The 22,066-nt window shown below is 33.8% G+C and overlaps 1 protein-coding gene across 3 annotated transcripts in view; it reads right to left on the bottom strand.

Annotated features, from left to right (window-relative positions):
* The window catches only part of PCDH17 (protocadherin 17), a 110,931-nt gene that overhangs the window by 24,349 nt on the left and 64,516 nt on the right, over window positions 1-22,066 (bottom strand). For 2 of the 3 annotated variants that reach the window (XM_060287943.1, XM_060287944.1), the window contains exon 4: window positions 13,532-13,600. The exons of the other annotated variant lie outside the window; for it this stretch is intronic. In XM_060287943.1, coding sequence (XP_060143926.1) covers window positions 13,532-13,600 — 69 coding nt within the window. The remainder of the gene's footprint in view (window positions 1-13,531; window positions 13,601-22,066) is intronic. 3 annotated transcript variants of the gene reach the window in all.

Genomic DNA, 22,066 nt, shown 5'->3' with positions numbered 1-22,066 from the left:
ATATGACAAAACCACAGCCAACATCGTTCTCAATGATGAAAAACTGAAACCATTTCTCTAAGATCAGGTACAAGACAAGGTTGTCCACTCTCACCATTATTTTTCAACATAGTTTTGGAAGTTTTAGCCACAGCAATCAGACAAGAACAAGAAATAAAAGGAATCCAAATCAGAAAAGAAGAAGTAAAGCTGTCACTGTTTGCAGATGACATGATATTATACATAGAGAATCCTAAAGATGCTACCAGGAAACTCCTAGAGCTAATCAATGAGTTTGATAAAGTAGCAGAATACAAAATTAATGCACAGAAATCTCTTGCATTCCTATACAATAATGATGAAAAATCTGAAAGAGAAATTAAAGAAACGCTCCCATTTACCATTGCAACAAAAAGAATAAAATACCTAGTAATAAACCTACCTAAGGAGGCAAAAGATCTGTATGCAGAAAGCTATAAGACACTGATACAATTAAAGATGCTACAAACAGATGGAGAGATATACCATGTTCTTGGATTGGAAGAATCAACTTTGTGAAAATGACTATATTACCCAAAGCAATCTACAGGTTCAATGCAATCCCTATCAAACTACCAATGGCATTTTTCAATAAACTAGAACAAAAATTTTCACAATTTGTATGGAAACATAAAAGACCCCCCAAAAAGCAAAGGAATCTTGAGAAAGAAAAATGGAGCTGGAGGAATTTGGCTCCTGGATTTCAGATTATACTACAAAGCTACAGTAATCAAGACAGTATGGAACTGGCCCAAAAACAGAAATATAGGTCAGTGGAACAGGGTGGAAAAACCCATGCACATATGGTCACCTTATCTTTGATAAAGGAGGCAAGAATATACAATGGCAAAAAGACAGCCTCTTCAATAAGTGGTGCTGGGAAAACTGGACAGCTACAGGTAGAATGAAATTAGAACACTCCCTAACATCATACACCAAAATAAACTCAAAATGGATTAAAGATCTAAATGTAAGGCCAGACTGTACAAAACTCTTAGAGGAAAACATAGGCAGAACACTCTATGACATACATCACAGCAAGATCCTTTTTGACCAACCTCCTAGAGAAAAGGAAAGAAAAACAAAACAAACAAAAAAAAGAGACCTAATAAAACTTAAAAGCTTTTTCACAGCAAAGGAAAACCTAAACAAGATGAAAAGACAACCCTCAGAATGGGAGAAAATATTTTCAAATGAAGCACCTGACAAAGGATTAATCTCCAAAATTTACAAGCAGCGCATGCAGCTCAATATTTAAAAAAAATCAAACAACCCAATCCAAAAATGGGCAGAAGACCTAAATAGACATTTCACCGAAGATGATATACAGATTTCCAGTAGTAAACACGTGAAAGAATGCTCAACATTACTAACCATTGGAGAAATGCAAATTGAAACTACAATGAGGTATCATCTCACACCATTCAGAATGGCCATCATCAAAAAATCTACAAACAATAAATGCTGGAGAGGATGTGGTGGAAAGTGAACCCTCTTGCACTGTTGGTGGGAATGTAAATTGATACAGCCACTATGGAGAACAGTATGGAGGTTCCTTAAAAAACTAAAAATAGAACTACCATATGACCCAGCAATCCCACTACTGGGCATATTCCCTGGGAAAACCATAATTCAAAAAAAGTCATGTACCAAAATGTTTATTTCAGCTCTATTTACAATAGCCAGGACATGGAAGCAACCTTAGTGTCCATAAACAGATGAATGGTTAAAGAAGATGTGACACATATATACAATGGAATATTAGTCAGCCATAAAAAGAAATGAAATTGAGTTATTTGTAGTGAGGTGGATGGACTTAGACCCTGTCATACGGAGTGAAGTAAGTCAGAAAGAGAAAAACAAATACCATATGCTAACACATATATATGGAACCTTAAAAAACAAATTGGTTCTGAAGAACCTAGGGGCAAGACAGGAATAAAGACTCAGACCTAGAGAATGGACTTGAGGACACGGGGAGGGGGAAGGGTAAGCTGGGACAAAGTGAGAGAGTGGCAAGAGAGTTTACATTTGGCACTACCAAATGCAAAACAGATAGCTAGTGGGAAGCAGCTGCATAGCATGGGGACATCAGCTTGGTGCTTTGTGACCACCTAGAGGGGTGGGATAGGGAGGGTGGGAGGGAGACGCAAGAAGGCAGGAGATAGGGGTATACATGTATATGTATAGCTGATTCACTTTGCTATAAAGCAGAAACTAACACACTTTTGTAAAGCAATTATACTCCAATAAAGATGTTAAAAAATTAAAAAATAAACTGAATCTAAATATCCTCAGTGTGCATCTACGCACATACACAAATGATAATAAATATGTATTTTCACCAAAAATGCCTCCTGTGAAATGAAACCTTTCTGAGAGAACTATTAAAATTGATAGTGTCCCAAAGGTTACTTTAGAATAAAATATAGACTGTTTGAACAAAAACAATTTGGCCTTCATCTTACTAAAACAAATCCTACCATAGCATATTGTTGCTACTATTATTACAGTTCAAAAATATATAAATAGTAGGAAATGAGAGAGTGACATTTTAATTGACATTTTAAATAAACCTGTTTTCAAAATTACTTCTCAAAAACTATTTGGTCCTTATTACCTTTACTGTGTTGTAATTTTATCAGAAGCTGGTGTTTTTTACCCTCTAAGAGTGGGTCATCTCAAGAATGAAAATTTAAGCAAAATCAGTATACTAAATATCCATGTTCTAGAGTAAATACACAGAAATGTAAGTTGTAATGGGTTTTACTGGCAATGACAAGCCATTTTTCTACTAACAGCTTTAATATTTTGTAATCATTAAAACACACACAAGTATAGAAGAAATTGGGGAAAAAAGGCCATGAAACTCATATATAGAAGGAGAGGATGTGAGGCCTTCTGTATCACCCTGCTATGTAATGTAACCGAGGGTCAAAACACTATTGGAGAAGGCTATCCTTGAATCAGAGCAAAGATTAAAAGGTGTTTTAAAAGAATATGAAGTCTACCCATATATAATGCAGTATAAACATCAAAATGTGTCTACAGTGGTGTTTTAAATACTTTCTTATCTTGGAGAGCACTTTCTGAGCTCTGATAACCATACCCAAAGCAAAGAACAGATGATAAAAGTAAAGTGCATCTCCCATGAGTAATAACAACAGGGAAATCAACATAAGTGTATGAGAATTTATTTTATTTTCAGACTTGTAATCTAAACTAATCTAAAAGAAAATCTATATTGACATCACAGGGAGAATTCATTGAGACGGTCTTTTCTAATTCAGGCATGTTCTGCTTGAGTTTTTCCCTTTAAAAATATGTATGCTCAGTCTCAGAAAGAAGTGATCCTTTGTGCTGTGAAAGTCATTTTTGAGTAGTTGCTTAACATTTCCATGATCATAATGAAAATAGTCATAATCTGGACTACTTTGGGCCTTTTTAATCTGGCCCAAAGATATTTGCTAGACAATACTATCATTAAAAAAAAGAAATAACAAGTCAAAGTTGTACACATTCTTTCACAGCAAATTTCTTTGTAATCTTTAAGAAAATGGCAGCAATCTTGTAACTGAAGTCTAAAATTCCTTTAGAGCACTGTAGGATTTAAGTCAGTTGGAGAATGCAGAACCTGTTACTGGACACGTAGTTGGGATTATAACTTGTCTTCCGAAGGACAGAAAACTTGACTTTGAGAAAGTATAACTCTAACCTTAAATTTTTAGGTGACTTTTTTTTTTTGCCGTACGTGGGCCTCTCACTGTTATGGCCTCTCCCGTTGCGGAGCACAGGCTCCGGATGCGCAGGCTCAGCGGCCATGGCTCATGGGCCCAGCCGCTCCACGACATGTGGGATCTTCCCGGGCCGGGGCACGAACCCGTTTCCCCTGCATCGGCAGGCGGACTCTCAACCACTGCGCCTCCAGGGAAGCCCAAGGTGACTTAATTTTTGAGGTTCAGATGAGTGTGTTCCTTGATCTAAGATTATCTAGTATTAAAATCCAAGTTCCATGCTAAATTAAAATTAAATTTACTTGATTTGGCAGATTTCTAATAAAATATTTATTTTAATGTTTATTCATTGAATTGATAAAAATATACATGATCACAAAAGAAAATTACCTAGCTAATTACTGTAAATATGGTCGTTGTGGTAAGTACTACTGCATACTGGAAAAACTACTAAGTTAGAAGTACTTGGAAAATAGAAACTTCCTATCTGTTGGGTGGTTCTTTTATTATTAAAAACATGTATATCTGTACATAATTTTACATAAAATTCCAAATATAAGTGATGTATTGTGAGATTAAGCACTTATTTTAAAAGTACACAGTCTGGGACTTCCCTGGTGGCGCAGTGGTTGAGAATCCACCTGCCAATGCAGGGGACACGGGTTCAAGCCCTGGTCCAGGAAGATCCCACATGCCACAGAGCAGCTAAGCCTGTGCTCCACAACTACTGAAGCCTGTGCTCTAGAGCCCGAGCTCTGCAACAAGAGAAGCCACCACAATGAGAAGCCCGCGCACCGCAACAGAGAGTAGCCCCCGCTTTCCGCAACTAGAGAAAGCCTGTGTGCAGCAACGAAGACCCAACAACAAAGACCCAATGCAGCCAAAAGTAAATAAATAAATATATTTATATTAAAAAAGAAAGTACACAGTCTAACATTAACTCACTGAACCATAAACGTAAGAACTGTAGCTATAGAAACCACATATTTTGGACATAGTGTTTTAAACAGAAAGTTATAGTTATTCTGATTATTTTATAACATACATATACAATGATTATATTATATATAATAATTCTATTATAATAATAATCAAGGAAATATATATGTATATAAATAGAAAAAGATTACATTCAGTAAGGTCCAATAACTGAGTTCTAAATTGAAGTATTCTATGACAGCATAAATGTTAATGGAAAATATTCACTAGCTTCACTAGCTTGATACTTTAAAAAACTATACAAGTTTGAAATAGGAAGGTAACTCCAATATGCCAGATAACTATCAACAAAGAAACACAACTAAAAAATAAGCTTGCCTACACTTATACATGCACCCTTTGTACACATGATGAAAAAACACATCATTCTTGTACCAGGTGGAAATAAATAGAAGGAGCGTAGCCTAAGGGCAAAAATCTTCAAGAACTATTTAGTGGATATTAAACAAAAAAGGCTTAATCCACCTCACAATACCTACTGGTTTTCCTGGTGCTCAGTCACAGCACCCAGATGACTCTGTGTTTCAAGTTGCAAGCTGGCCATAATAAAGCACACGTGTGTACGTATACACACACACACACACACAGGGAACAAACACGTGCACATGTACAGAAAATGGATCTCAAATTAAGAGAGAGAGATTTTTAAGAATACACAAAATAATGGATAGAAATTTACATTATAAAAGCTAAAATGCTCTATGGGGATAAATGTTGATTTGATTTTTATAGAATTGAAAAATAAAACTTTTTCCCAACTGATTATAATTTAATGAACGTGAAATCACAACTATTTAAGGGTAATAAGAAAGATTGTATACAGGTGTGTGTGTGTGTGTATATATGCATGTGTATATGCGTGTGTGCATGCCCACATTGTCAAACTTCCCAGCTTACCCTCCAAAATCAGGAACAAATAAAACGTTTTTGTTCCTATGTATCTAAGGTCTTTCCTTTTACTTTCTCTCCCATCTCTATTCATTTCCATACAAAAATAATGTTACCTCTTCTTTTTCTGGCATGAGTAAAGCTACATAAATAAATATAACAGTGATTGCTAGATTGCTATAACATACCTGTATATTTTTCAAGCACAGCAATATATATGTGTATAAATATATATACATATATATGTGAATCTATATTAGGGTGATGTGCAAAGATTTTACAAAGTAATGTGTAAAGCAGCCTTTAAAATATTTCTGCAAAATAACACTTATCTAATACAAAGTATAACTGCCTGTCCAAAAGGAAAAAATAATTTGAGGACCCAGTTTCTCAGGTGAAACACAGTTCTTTAGGCTGTTGAACAGTGAAGCAATTTGCTCTATACCCACAACAACCAAGAAAAAAAACAATTCTGCTTTCTTGTCCCAGCCCACTTTTCGTTCCATCTATTTCTTCCTTAGCATTTCCTACACGATCTCCTAAGTGAAATTAATACAAGTGTAGATTTTTTATATTAAATAATTAAGAATTGAGCCACTTAAACTCAATAATAAATATGAAAAAAATATAAATAAATATTTAGATTCTCTTTTGAACCCTTAATATTTCACAGCTTTTCCTGATATACTAACAGTACCAATGCAGATATAATAGGATACATTATCAATACTTATTTACTATGCTATTGTCCTTTAAAAATAAAGTTTACAAGTTCTGCATGGATATATATGTGTACATATATATATGTTTATATACATATATGTATATTCGTATATATATAAAATGCATGTGTGCATAGTCCTCTGAGTGCCATCATCTAACAAGTAAACTTCAGATCAAAGAGAAGAAAGCTAGCAGGTTGAAGAAATTGCTCACCTGGAGGAAGCAGATCAACAGACTGAAGTCTACTTGTGATGGTGTGTAGGGTGAGGATAGCAAAGGAAAGCAAAGTCAGGAATGCTTGAAAAATAATATATTTTTAGTTAACAAATAGAAAAACCAAGTGAATGATGAATCCTTCTCTATTGATTTCAAATTTTGTATTAAATTCTTTAGATTGATCAATCCCTAAACATATGGTTTTTGGCATTTCTCCAGATAAAAAGACTTAGTCTTATTGGAAGAAGATTACTTTTTTGGAGTATTTCTGTTTAGATGAGATAGAAACAATGCAAATTAACTATATGAATGCCTAGGTCAATGCGGAAAATAATCTCATGATGATGATGGATTCATTCTTCCTAAATAAAGTACTTTTCTTCAATAGTGAGTAGAAGATGTAAACAAGTGGGACCAAAATTAAACTTGCAAGAGAGCAAGGCTTTAATAAATATTTTACTGCATTTTTTTCATGTTAGTTACACAATGTATATTGTCTGGAACTTGAAAACAACATACTATTTGTAATTTATTTAATGCTTTACTCAGTTGCCTATAATCATTCAGTTTTTAAAACTGCACTGACAGTATTAATGATAATTATATATATTTCTGTAACAATTTCTGCTCTTTTTCCACACAGCATAAAAGAAGTTATTTAATATGACATTAAGGGAATGCGGCATTTTTTTGGTTTTGTTTTGTTTTCTCTGAACCTTTAACTAACTTAGGTATATTATGGAAGTGTATAATTGATCAATTTCTTACACTAAAAAAAGAACATTTTGCTGGCATTAATGTTATTGAAATATGCAGTGAATATTTGAAACAAATTGCCTTCTAAAAGTTCTGCCAAAAAAATGCCTGTTGGTAAGCAAAGGTTGCTTATTTTCTAAGTAGTCTCATTTTCTTAGTTTTAGCCTTTATCCAACCTCTGTCATTTGCCCCTCCCCTGGAATGTAATTATGCAGAATTCCAATGTAAAACAGGTTGAGTTGTTAATAAAAGGCAGCTCAAACATTTTTTTCACACTGTTGCCCTGCCGATGTTTCATTTTTTTCTTTTTTTCCCCTGGCTTCCTGTTTAATTTGTGTATGTTTCTCTCCTATTTTTAAAGTATATTCCCACAACAGATGGAAATACCTGAAATTAAGTCTGCCTCTTGCACATGTTTAAATAATGCCTATTGTGACATTTAACACAGTAAAGAGAACACAGAACACACAGAAAATTTGTTTAGGGGAAAGAAAATAATTAATCTGTAAGTCATCTTGTTACTATATTGAATTTAAAATTCTGAAGAGACAATCTGGTTCTTGCCAAAGACATATGAGAAAAAGTTAGTCTACAGCTTTCATTTATTCTTATTTTGTTACCAGATTCATTTGTCTTTTATGCTTTTGACATGACTCTTAAATTTTCAGTCCTACAATAAACTGAACTTTTTTCTATCCACTGACCAATTTACTATGTAAAAGGCACTTTACATTCACTTGATAATAATCTAAACTCAGAAATCAATATCTAACACTTTTCAGGTATATTCAAAATATATCTTATATTATTGAAATAGTATAACCAAAGTCATATAACCTACATATAAGATGTAGGATTTTTTTATTCATAAAAATACAGTTCATCCAAATTGGAGAAAGAACAGCTATAGGTTGTGCACTAGGTTGGAAATTGTCCCTCAAATATTCATGTTTACCCAGAACATATGACCTTGGAAATATGGTCTTTGCAGATGTAATTACTTAAGATGAGGCCATACTGGATTAGAGTGGGCCCTACTCCAAAATCTGGTGTCCTTATAAGAGAAAAAAGAGATGCAGAGACAGTCACACAGGGGGAACACCATGGGAAAGTGGAAGTTAAGGTTGAAGTACTGTGTCTAAGATAGCTGGCGACCACAAAAACTAGCTAGAGAAAAGGAAAAGTCCTCCCCTAGAGCCATCAGAGGGCATGGCCCTGCTGACACCTTGATTTTAGAATTCTGGCCTCCAGAAATGGGAGATAATAAATTTCTATTATTTTAAGCCACTTTGTTTATTAGTTTTGTTATGGCATCTTTTGGAAACCACTTCTGATTCTGGTACCAGAAGTAAGGTGTTACTGTAACAAATACCTAAAAATGTGAAAATGACTTTGAAATTGGGTGATGGATAGAAGATGGAAGAGTTTTGAGAGGTGTGTATATTAAAAAGCCTAGATTACCTTAAGGGAACTATTGGAAGAAATATGGACATTAAAGGTGATTTTTCTGAGAGCTCAGAAAGAAGCCAGGAGAGCTCTAGAGAAAGCATCTATCAGCTTAGAGGATACCTATATGGTTATCACGAACAGAATGTAGATAGGAATATAAACAGAACAGTTGCTTCTTGTGAGAGCTCAGATGGAAATGTTATTGGACTCTGAAAGGCAATCCTTGTTATAAGTGGCAGAAAACCTGGCCAAATTATTGTGTGCAAAGTAGAATCAATGAACTTGGATATTTAGCTGAAGAGATTTCCAAGCAAAGTATAGTAGGTGTGGCCTGGTTTCTCCTTGCTGGTTATAATAAAATGTGAAAGGAAAAAGATTAACTGAGGAATGAAATTTTAAGCAAAAAAGAATCACCACATGATTTAGAAAATTCACTGCCTATCCAATAGCATGCTCTGGAAATAAGGACAAGGGTGGACAGTCATTTGCTACAGAGATTTGGTATATGGTTTATGGATCCAATCAACCATCTCAAGAGAAGTCAGGATTAGAGATGGGATGGGATTACCAAGGAAGAATTTGTAGATGCTTATCAAATGGCATGGATCTCCTCAACATCCACAGGAGATGAACAAAATTTTTGAGAATTTCATTCTAATAGAAACATTGCCAAATTGAACTGAAAGGGACAGATATGGGATGAAATGAAAGGACAATGACTCCAAGAACACAGTCACAGATGCAGGGACCAGGAAGGGTGGACTACTGTGAGGAGGGTCAGAAAGGCTTAAAGAACAGAGCATCAAGACATAATTCAGGCCTTGAAACCTAATGGAAATTGCTCTGCTGTGCCCCCAACTTCCTTTAGACTAGTAACCCCTTATACCCTCTATTTTCTCCTTCAGAAGGAGAATGTCTAGGTTGTGCCTCTTCCACAACTGTATTTTAGAAGCAGATAACTTGTTTTCTAGTTTGATAGGTTTGTGGAAATAGAGGAATACTGCTCCAGGATGGACCATGCCATGCCTGATTTAGATGCTGAGATTTGGGACTACTTGAGTTGATATCTAGAAGAGATTTGGGACTTAGAGCTCATGCTGGAAAGGGTTAAGACATTGGGATGATGTTGAAAGGGGGTGAATGGATTTGTAAATGGGATGGACATGAACTGGGGGCCAGAGGGTAGACTGGGTTAAATTATCATCCCCCCAAAATTCATGTCCACCTAGAAACTCAGAATGTAATTTTATTTAAAAATAGAATCTTTGTAGATATAATTACTCAAGATGACTCTGATCCAGTGATAGTGTCCTTATAGGAAGAAAAAAAGAGACACAGAGACAGTCATACAAGGAGAACACCATGTGACCATGGAGGCAGACATGGGAGTGATGCGTCTTGGATTGCCAGCAACCACAAGAAGCTAGGAAGAGTCAAGAAAGGTCCCTGCTCTAGAGCTGTAAGAGTGCACGGCCCTGCTGACAGCTTGATTATGGACTCTGCTCTCCAGAACTGTAAAAGGATTAATTTCTGCTGTTGTAAGCCACCCAGTTCGTATATTTTGTTACAAGAACCCTAGGGAACTAATACATACCATCAAAAAAACAAACAAAAATATAAAGTACCCAGATAGCTGTCGAGAATGACAATGGGGCAAATTAAAATGTAGATTCCAGAAAAGTAAAACAATATTGATATTAATAAATTAAAATGTTTTCAATATTATGGCTCATAAATAAAGTAAATTTAGCATAAGAGATAAGTACATAAGTCAATAAAACTGATGCCAGGAGTATAAGACTAAATTGAAATCACCCAGGAAAAATGTGTGTGTGTGTTGTGTGTGTGTGTGTGTGTGTGTGTGTTTATGGAAGATTGTTCCAAATCTTACCAAAAACTTTGAAACAGAATTTTTTTTAAAAAATGCTTGCAAAATAGTAGCTCTTTGTGCTTATTTCCTAAAATTGACAGAATTTCTCATCTCAATTTGCATTACTTTTAATTTGTATGTATAATAATCACATTTTAATACCATCTGCATGGCAACTTTGCTTCAAATTTCTATGTATACTAGAGAACTATTAAACAAAATGTGTGACTGTACGTATGTGCACATATGTGCATGAGCATTTGGATTAACAATGAAAAAAGAAATAGTCTCTTACAAGAAAATATATCTCCATATTTGTAAATGTAGCTTCAAAACCATGCATATTTTTAGTGAGAAACTTACTATGGATAGCATGAATAGGTGATTCAAATCCACAGATGCTCAGCATTCTCTCAAGCCACATATTAATATATTTTTCTACTTCTTTGGGAAATGAATATATAAACATTAAAATATTCAATTTTTATACATTTATCAAAAGACATTTGACTGCATTTTTCATCTAGATAGAAAAAAGAAGGCAGAAATATATTTCCTTTAAGAAATATGATACTGAATTTCACTAAAATATACTGTACATCAGCAATAGGTATATACATTATTAACAAAGGTATTTCTTTTTAATTCAGTACACACATGCATACTGTGTTTCTTTAGGGCTTTATGTTCCAATATATTAATATTAAATCATTTTTTAGGGAATTCCCAGGCAGTCCAGTGGTTAGGACTTGCCGCTTTCACTGCCATGGGCCCAGGTTCCATCCCTGGTCAGGAAACTAAGGTCCTGCAAGCTGCATGGAACAGCCAAAAACAATTTTTAAAACGAAGGAGAATTTTAAAATATAAATAAATAAATCATTTTTATAAGGCATTTGTCTTAGTCTGTTTGGGCTGCTACAACAAACTGCTACAAACTGGGAGCTTATAAAAAACAAAAATTTATTTATCACAGTTCTGGAAGCTTAGAAAAGGTCCAAGATCAAGGTACCTGCAGATTCAGAGTCTGCAGAGGACCCACCTTCTGGTTCATGGAAGGCTGTTTTTCCCCTGTGTCCTCACATGGAGGAAAGGGGCCTCCATTATAAGAGCACTAAGCCCATTCACGAGGACTCTATCCTCAAGACTTAACACCTCCTAAAGGTCCCACCTCCAAATACCATCACATTGGGGATTAGGTTTCAATACAGGAAGTTTTTGGGGGGATACAAACATTCAGTCCATAGCAGCATTCTACTTCATGAAATAACATAAATGTTTGGGAAGGGGTGAAGACTAAAAGTCATACCTCTAAAAAGAAACTGAGTAAATTTTTCAACTGGTCTGTTGTGGAACTAACAAAGAATTTTAAAAAATGTCACATTTTATATATATACATATAAATATGTATATGCATATACACGAGCCTATATATGTTAGTTATTGGATATTTATCTGTCCTTTGCAAATGCAAAGCCTAAGTATCAATCCATCCAAGTTCTGTAATATCTCTCAAAGTGACTGAATCTAAGGATGTGTAAAAAGTGACATCAGTATCTTACACACAATGCAAGAAAATATCTCATCAGTTTGTGATATTTTTCACAGTAGAATCTTTCTGCCATGTTATTTCAGTTTCTTTCAATGAAAAATCGATGCATGCTTTTTTGTAGCATAGCAAATTACCCACTGTCACTTTGCTTCAAATAATGTCTTCCAAGTACCATGACTAACTACATATTAGGTTTCAGTGGGCTCTTAGTAGGAATTTGAGTCACTGAACCAGGCTTTACAGTAGGTAACAGCTATTAAATTACTTTTTTCCCTGATATTTGGCTCTCAATCTTTATACTGACATGGAAATATAATGCAAAATTAGTTTTTAAAAACAGACTTATATTATCAGAACTATAATCAAAGGGGAAAAATGCTCAATACACTTTGGGTTTCCTACAAAACATCTGCTGACTACTGGACTGCTTTAGTGAGTAGATTTTGTAATCTGTAATGCCTACCAAAAAGTCAGGAAGGCATAATGGCCAGATAATCATCATTATCCTTGATGATGGCTAAAGGGAAAAGGGAAATCATTTAATTCATATTACTTTGATGATAAAACAAAATGGCACACTGACAAGTACAGGTTGGGTTGTGATTAAATCTCAGACCACAAACCTACATGGCTGAATTCTCATTCATTTAGTCTTGAAATCAGAGGACAGGTATCTAAGAGTATTAAAATATCTAAATAAAGCAGAATAAATCTTATCTGAAAATTTCTCTGTGAATTCCCCTAACTCAAAAACAATAACAATGACATTAAAAAGAAAAAGATAAGTCAGCATTCTTATGACAGAAAGCAAACATCACTACTGAATATCCATGCAATAGAAAATACTGAGCTTATATATATATATATTTTTTTTCCACGATTGCAAATGAGTTATGCTCTGAAAGCTTATTCATTATTCTCACTTTGGGAATTCAAAATGTATTTTACTATGTTAAAAATTCATAATAAAATAGATTTTAGTTTAGTTTACAAAAACCTACTAAAGTCACAGGGTGGCTGAACTATAGTACTATGAATGCTAACTCTGGCTTTAATTTGAAGTTCTAGCAATAGGGAACAATAAAATATAATAGGAAGTGGAGGAAGAACAGCTATTTCCCTCCTTCCTATACAAGAAGTGATTCCATGAAGATATATGAAACAAGTTGGTTTTACTCCAATCTCCTTTACTCTCCCTCCTTATCATTCCTCCACTGAACACTCTTTCTCTTGTCCCTAAATTTATTAAACCCCCTTTATTTTCCCAATTGGGAAATATCACCTTGGTCAATTTACTCTCCCCATAAGTTCATTATGCACGCAAATTACCTATAGACTTTTCCTTCCTCAAGAGAATTCCTTTCATGCCGAACAGTTCATACTTCATGTATGTTATACCTAAAAGCAATACAATTAAATTATATCCAAATTCATGTGACTTAATAAACTTCTAATTCTCTCAAAATTTAGGAAAAAATAAGACACTTTTACTTAACTGTTTAACAGCTTCCTGGCCAAAGAGATTACATCTTTACAAAAATTAGAACACTTATAAAACTAGTTTAAATGTTTCAATTGTGAAATTTTAATAAAGGTAAACTGGTCATATAAAAACAAAATCAATACAGAACACACAAATACACATGTGCACCTGCACACACATGCATACATAGTTGTGCAGAGACACAGAAAACAATGTCACATGAGAGTCTGCCAGCAGCCCTAGTTGTGCCTGTTTCCTTTCCCCACTTTCTGAATGCAGTCAGCAGCAGGGGTTCAGAGTGTGGCAAAGACAATGAGGAAGGGAGAGTGTTCTTACATGTGTTTGCGTCATTTTTTTTAAAAACATCTTTATTGGAGTATAATTGCTTTACAATGGTGTGTTAGTTTCTGCTTTATAACAAAGTGAATCAGATATACATATACATATACATATGTCCCCATATCTCTTCCGTCTTGTGTCTCCCTCCCTCCCACCCTCCCTACCCCACCCCTCTAGGTGGTCACAAAGCACCAAGCTGATCTCCCTGTGCTATGTGGCTGCTTCCCACTAGCCATCTATTTTACATTTGGTAGTGTATAGATGTCCATGTCAATCTCTCACTTTGTCCCAGGTCATTTATAAGTTAGAGACAGCCTGTCTTGCTACACACAGCTGCATATATACCGCTGAGCGCATTCAGTACTCAGAGAGCATAACGGAGGCTAAGAGAGCACAGTCATACCATCCCTAGGGGACTTGAAGATTTCAATCTCTAGAGCTGGATTCTTACAAGTATAAGTCGTGATTGGCAGCTGGACCATTAAGGAAGGGCAGAACTTGAATTTGGCAAAGTCTATAGCTGGATCTGAGGACTTACTACTACATGTGTTCCAGGTCAAATCTCTTATCTTCTATATTCTTTCACTCCCTCATCTGTAAAATGGAAATATCTTCATAGGGTTATTGTGAGGATTAAATGAGCAGATGCATGCAAAGCACTTAGTTCATGAAAACCACTCTGTGAATGCTACGATTAGGTTATAACGCTACGGCAGGATTGGCAAGTCAAAGAAAGTACAATACAATTTGTACACCTCAGTTTGAATGCAGAGCCTCTTTCAAGTAAAAGCTACTCATTTGGGGACTCTGTTTTAGCATCACAAAGCAAAACATATGGTTGTTGTTGCTTTTGTCTTTAATACGCTCAATATAACCCTTACCCCAAATTTAAGCATATAATAAGTAAAACACATAATTTTGTGAAGGTGATATTAATTTACAATTGAGGTGAAAAGGTCATAAATGCACACTATTCTTTCCCTCTAGATGATTTTTGTAATGATGGAATCAGAATTCCAGAGCTATTGATCATGTATCTCTATGCTTCTCTAACAGAAAAGTGTGTTCAAGATAGGCAAAACCAAAAATTGGCAAGATACGTGTTCCTGAAGAAAAATATTAATAGATGCAAAATAATTTAAATCATTACTTCTCTGTAAAGTAAATATTATCATAAAACAGAGGGCAAAATTACAGGTATTTTAAAATTAAAACATGAGATTCAAACACCCCTAGCAGTCATTCGATGAATCATAATTATACATTTACTGTCCTCCGCCTTTACTCTCCTCTGACTTTAGATATCCTTTAATGGAAACATCTGAGAAATATCAGAAAGGTGAAGGATTTGACATGGGCCACATGCAAATTAGAAGCAGACCTTCTGGAGGTTAGAATGAATGTCCCATGTCTACAGTACAGGTTTTTTTCCCCCACCCTCCACTTTTACAATTTACATGACAAAAATCAGGGAGTCAAAAGAGATAAAGCAAACCTGTGACAAGGTAATTTAATAAACTACAGAAAAAGTGATGCTAGCTTTTGCTTTCTTTGATTTTTTTTTAGTAAACTAAATTCCATTTTAACAATTCTTTTCCATTAGATCTTTAATACTGGAATTAAATAATGAAGGAGTTTTATTTTTAGTTTGGCCTTCTATTCATTGTTTACTTATGGTTTATTGACATTCAAAGAAACGGTGACACAAGAAAATTACATCTCTTTAACTCTTTTTTTTTTTTTTTTTTTTTTTGCAGTACGCAGGCCTCTCACTGTTGTGGCCTCTCCCGTTGCAGAGCACAGGCTCCGGATGCGCAGGCCCAGTGGCCATAGCTCACGGGCCCAGCCGCTCCGGGGCATGTGGGATCCTCCCGGACCGGGGCACGAACCCGTGTCCCCTGCATCGGCAGGCGGACTGCCAACCACTGCGCCACCAGGGAAGCCCCCTCTTTAACTCTTAATTGAACATTGTGGAAAGAACACTATTTATAGAATTGCTTGGCCTCAACTTTTCCTTGGATCTAGTTCAGGTTTCCATGTGTATGACTGACTGCTCACATACAGAATGATAGTTACATTAATAAATTTATTTTATATTTTCCAAAGGTACTTGGACAATATCAACATAACTCTAAGCAAAAGAAAGCAAATATTCACTCCTACAATCAGGCCATCTCTTAAATCAAGCATATTCATCTTAGCTTCTTTCGTTGCAACTATTGTTTATATGTATACACAATCTTTGTGCAGTTTAAATCTCAAAGGAGATGTAATTATGTGTGATAATTTATATTTTAGGAATGATAGGAATTCTAGAGATCATTCAAAAAAATATCTTCATTTTCCAGTCAAGAAAACTGAGGTCCAGAATAGGTAGTGACAAAATAAAAATTATTCTCCTGATCCCAAGTACAGTTCTTTTCCCACATTAAGGTATCTCTGAAAGTGATAGAGTCCACTATTAATAATTATGCCTGGACAACAGGTATAGACAGAGATACCATGACATATGATAACCTACCCAGAAAGTAAAGAAAGTACAAGTTTAGAATCCTTTGATTTGTTCCAAGAAGGTTATTTAAAAATATGACAAAAATTTTATTTGAGATCTGTAATCAACATTCTGTCTAGATAATAATATGAATCTTTATCCTTTAAAATTGGAAATAATTGTACATTTTTTGATTGCATTAAAATATGTGTCATCCATGTACACAGAAAAATGCAGTAGAAAAATCTTTATTGCTTTTGTGAGAAACAATAGGCACCATCATGAACAAAATCAGGGGAATGTTTGAAAAAATCCGTATCAAATATTAAACTAATCAAAAAGCTTTAAATCAAATTAAAAGTTATAAAAAGTAGTAATAAAAACATGTCTTGTAAAAAATCTAATAGAGAAGGCAGCTAGTAAAGAACAACATATAAAAATAAAAGAAGGATAAAAAGGCATCAGATCCAGAATAAAAATGTAAGTATGCAAAGAGACGGTGTCAATTAATCATACAAAACAAAGGGAGAAATATAAAGTGCAAATTTGATGAAGGAACTCTGATGGTGCTCACCTGAGTAATCAAAGAATGACAGATCAATAATTAAAATTAGAAAGATAGCTAAGAGAATAGTTTCTTAAAAATTTAGAAAATTAATAGGAAGAAACTTTTGCCCTTTTTTATTAATTTGGGGAAGAAACAAACCAGAGATATGAATTATTCCACACACACACACACACACACATACACACACACAGACACAAACCTTAAAAATACAAATCAATGAAACATAACTAAATATAGACCTCTAATCTCTCTTTTGACACAGCATCAACGTCTGCAAGGGAATGCACACATTACAATTATACAAGCTGAAACTATTCAGATGTATGATGGTCAGTAATCATCTAGGACACTAAAATATCCCGGCAAAAGTTAATCTAATAAATCTGCCATTATCTCTAATACTTCAAATCTGTGCCTTGAGCTAAACAATTGTCAAAATGGAGCTCTGTTTACATAGAAATGAATCAGAGTGGGGGAAAAAGATGTCAAGGCTTTTCTAATTATTCTTTTTGCCTTTCGATTGTTGGCATAAAATGGTTAGCTGGCATATTTCATACTGATTTTCTACAAGGTGCTAAAGATCACTGTTTATCCTCAGAAATATATGCTCTACAAAATGAAGGTGGCCGCTCATTTGAGATCTTTAGCTCTGAAAGCCGGCTTTGGCAGTGTTCAAGGCATTTCTGCAAGGCAACAACTCTGATAATTTTATCTCTATGACCTAAAAGAATCAGCTTCCGAATGAAAGAGAATATGTAATATTTTTCAAGAGGTTCACGTTATTCAATGATTTCTGTAAAACAGATAAATTCAATTCACTGCATAGTGCTCAAAATTACTAATTGAAATTGTGGAAAACATAATATGCTGTTGGTATTTTCAATAATGTGAGCAGGAATAATTATCAGAACCCTGTAATCAGCATCAATTTATCAGGAAGATTAAAGCAGTATGATATTTATAATCCACTAAAGACCAATATTTGAACCTTGATTTCACTTCAAAACTGTGACTCTCTACATCTATATGCTCTGTAGCCTCAATTTCTCTAACGGGTCAATAAGAAAAGTTTGTTCCCACAAGTATCTATCTCCCAGTAATGGTTCTGAAAATAAGCATATGAACAAAGGATCTTCTGTTATTAAAAAATAAATAAAATAAACAAAAAACCCTCTCCTCTTTTTATATGTATCCCTCTATATAGTCTCTCCAATTTTTATATAAGAAATGCAATAATTCAATAAATTCAGAACATTTTATCTGTCTATGATGTCACAAAATACATCAGGTCAAGGTAAAAATCCACTTGATGAAATCTTTGTGTACACTGTTACCCCAAAATATACATTTTACTGCTTTACCAAGATTACGGGTGTTTAGTGTCATTGAATTTAGATGCTCCATTGCTGTGACTCATTTATCCATGGAAGAAACTGAAGAATATATGGAATACTAAACTATATTTTAATATATTTAAAAGAATGATGAAAATCCAAAGTAGAATTATTATCTATTTGATTTCATATAACAAAAGATATTTTAAATTCATTTAATCTGAAGTACCCCAGACTTAGAGTCTTGATTCTATGTTGATTCTGACCCCTTTTCCAACTCTCTTTGTAGACTTAAAAACAATCACTTTTGTTTTGAGCTATAGGATGAGGATGCTAAACATATTGACTCTGTGTTTCATTTCATTATTAGTATTATACGACTTTTTTTAAAAAACAACATTCTAGAATATTTGACTTTTGATACTATGTAAGAGGATATAAAGGCAATCATTCTTATCATCTTGTAATTTGGTAACACCTTTTTCATAGTTCACTTTTGGTAGAAACATGTTATAATAAACCTAAATATATAGCATAGAAGATAACAGAGCTATTCATGTTAGATATACGAGACAACTAGCTTTTTAACATGATTTTCCCTATTTTGCTTGTTTGGCAAGATATTTGCATATTTTCTATATAAGTTGTATATATTAGATGTTAAACATGTTAACTAACATAAATCTAAAAAGGTAGGTTAAAAAACTCACATCTCTTCAGGAATAAAAAAAGTATCTTTGATTTCTAGCACAAAACACTCATGCAAAATTTTGCTAAATTGTAGTTCTGCAATATGGCTAATATGCATAAAAATCATTTTATTTCATGAATAAATAAGAACTACTCTGTATAGCCATTACATTCTAGAAAGAGTGGAAAACGAGCCTGTATTCATGGGGTTTTCACTTAATAAAAATAAGTACAAACAGCTCAATGGGGAGAGAGCCATCTGAAAATGTAAGCAGGTGCCTAAAAAAATGGAAGACTGTCTCCTTAAGAGATGGATTCTCCCATTTAAAAAAAAAATCAAATTATTGCTCTAAAAAAGTATAATTTTAATAATAGATAAATAAATGATAAAATATCACACACAAATGATTACACTTGATGCAAGTATTTCCTAATGATTTCTTCAAGTCTACTTTAAAATCCAAAAAAAATTAAGAATTATTTAAACAAATAAAGTGGGCAATTATCAGTTTGTTGAGAGTGTCAATCAACTGTGAATGTGGGAGGAATTTAAGTAGGTAAAAACACTGCCAACCTTCATATCTGATTCCTTTCTCATACTAACAACATAAAAAACTTTAGCAGTTTCACTGCCAAGTAGAAGGAATTTTTTTTCCTTATCATGAATTTCAATTTATAATTCCTATCTAATCTTTATTGTTAATACTCAAAATGTGTAACACCTTATACTTTGCTTGGGATAGAGAACTGCTAGCTTCCATTACCCAGTGTAAATGAGAAAAATAAATTTAAATGTCACTATTAATGCTTTGAAATATGTAGTGGATTTTGGTGGATACAGTTTAAGATAGAGTACAAATAATTCTAAGGCAATTAAAAACAGTCCAATTATTTTCATGTTTTTGTTTACAAAAAGTATATATGTATATTTTCCTTTGTTAAAATAATCTATATATAGTAACATTGACATTTTCTATTGATATTCTATTTTCATATGTTTCTCCGTTCAGTTTTTATGGTTTATTTCTTAAAATTTTAGGACTAAATGCAATTAGTTTATATAAAACTGCAAAGTTACTGTTTTGAAGATGTATAAAGTAAGGAGAATCTGGCCCTCTAAAACTGAAGATTTAAATAATTTTATACAATCTGTGGTCTTCTTTTTGTATTCTAGAATCAAGATAGTATTTTCATAAAATGCTAACAGGTCTGGAAAACCAAAATAATAATTAAAAATAAAATATAAAGATCAACCATCTATTCCTATTTCTTGCTAAGAACAGTTGTTATAATAACATCATATATGTATAGAGTTTAAACTGTGTTTACATACATCAATACATTAAACTTCATTTTTAAAGAAGTTGGGGCAGTTGTTATTAGTTCTGAATTTCAAAAGACAGCCCTGAAATCTAGAGTTAAAGGGACAAGTGGCAAAAATAAGCCAGAACCCAGGCTTTCTGCTTCATGTCTATTTCTTCATGAAGCAAAACAGATATCTTGAACAGACTTAAGTACAAGAATAATTGCTGAGCCATAATCTCTTCTTTGGTAACCTGAGATTTACATTTAAATTACAGAGGTATTTATCTGTGAGGACAGTGTTGATATATGTAAAGGGTTGGATACAAAGCAGAGAAGGTGGTAAATGGCAGATATGTATTCCAATGCACTGGTCCATAATTCTTAAATTTAACCTCATTTTTCTATCCAAAATTAACCATACTGCAGAGAAGATTACTTTGATGGGAAAAATAATAATCAGCAGACTATAACTTAATAATGGGTTATTTTCCTCAAAATAATTGTAGTAAATACAATTTCCCCTGAAGACATAATTTACTTTTAGAAACCAATATTTTCCCTTCCTTTCCCTCCCTCCCTCCCTTCCTTCCTTCTTTCCTTCCCTCCTTCTTTCTTCTTTCTTTCTTTCTTTCTTTTTTTTTCTTTCTTTCTTTCTTTCTTACTTTTCTTCTATTTGTAATCTCAACCTTATCTTGTATGTTTTTATGTAAAAGCCCTGCTTCTGGCAGCATGTCAGATTCTAGGAATTAGGCTAGAATTGCTAATAAGAGGCAATGACTTACAAACAAACTAAACCCCATCGTGTCCCTCTTTGTTATGAATTAGTTAATTTTTTAAGATGTAAATTATCAACATACTTGGAGCCATTGTTTTATACCAGATATTCTATAATAGATAAAAGGGAACTCAACTTTCCCTTCCTTTCCATATACTTGATTTTAATGTATTTGGAAAGGAAAAACATAGTTTATTTCACTTTTTTGCAGCCAGTGGGAAACTTTTCTAAAAATTATATTCAACTGTACAATAAGACTTTCACTTACTGGAAAAAAAAGTGTGTCCTACTTAGCATGTACACTTAGCAGTAATCAAGTGGTTAATAAAATAGAAAACACTAAAGTCTATATAGCACAAAGGGCCAATATCTTTCTATTTCACATCAGGGAATTACAGAAACATGCTGACCCAGCTCTTTCAACACACAGGAGTTGTCATCCTGATTCAGATCCTTGATTAATATACTCTAGAATGATACATCTGGCAATGGCCTATATAGGAGCTCTCTGAGGACTGGGGAAAAATAGACTCTATTAAAATGGAGCAATTATACTACTATATATCGTTACTGTTTTTCAGTTTGCAGCAAAATTTTTTTTAAAAGGTTAAAAATTTTTAAATAATCAAATGCTGATCTCAAGAGGAGAGATTTCATTTCAGGACATGTAAAAATATAAATTTACCATTATAGATTTTATTTTAGGGACTGAAATTAGTATTAAGTGTGTTTATTCAACCATACATTAATTTGCACAGATTTCATTTTGGAAGGTTAAAAACTTGCTTCTAAATTCTGAGTTAGCTAATGCTTCATAACATTTTTCCTAATACTGGACATACACTTTTCAAACGATAAATCCTGACATGTAAGAGCAAG

Source organism: Globicephala melas, chromosome 18, assembly GCF_963455315.2.
Source record: "Globicephala melas chromosome 18, mGloMel1.2, whole genome shotgun sequence".
Classification (NCBI taxonomy): Eukaryota; Metazoa; Chordata; class Mammalia; order Artiodactyla; family Delphinidae; genus Globicephala; species Globicephala melas.
This window is presented reverse-complemented; position numbering and strand designations above follow the sequence as displayed.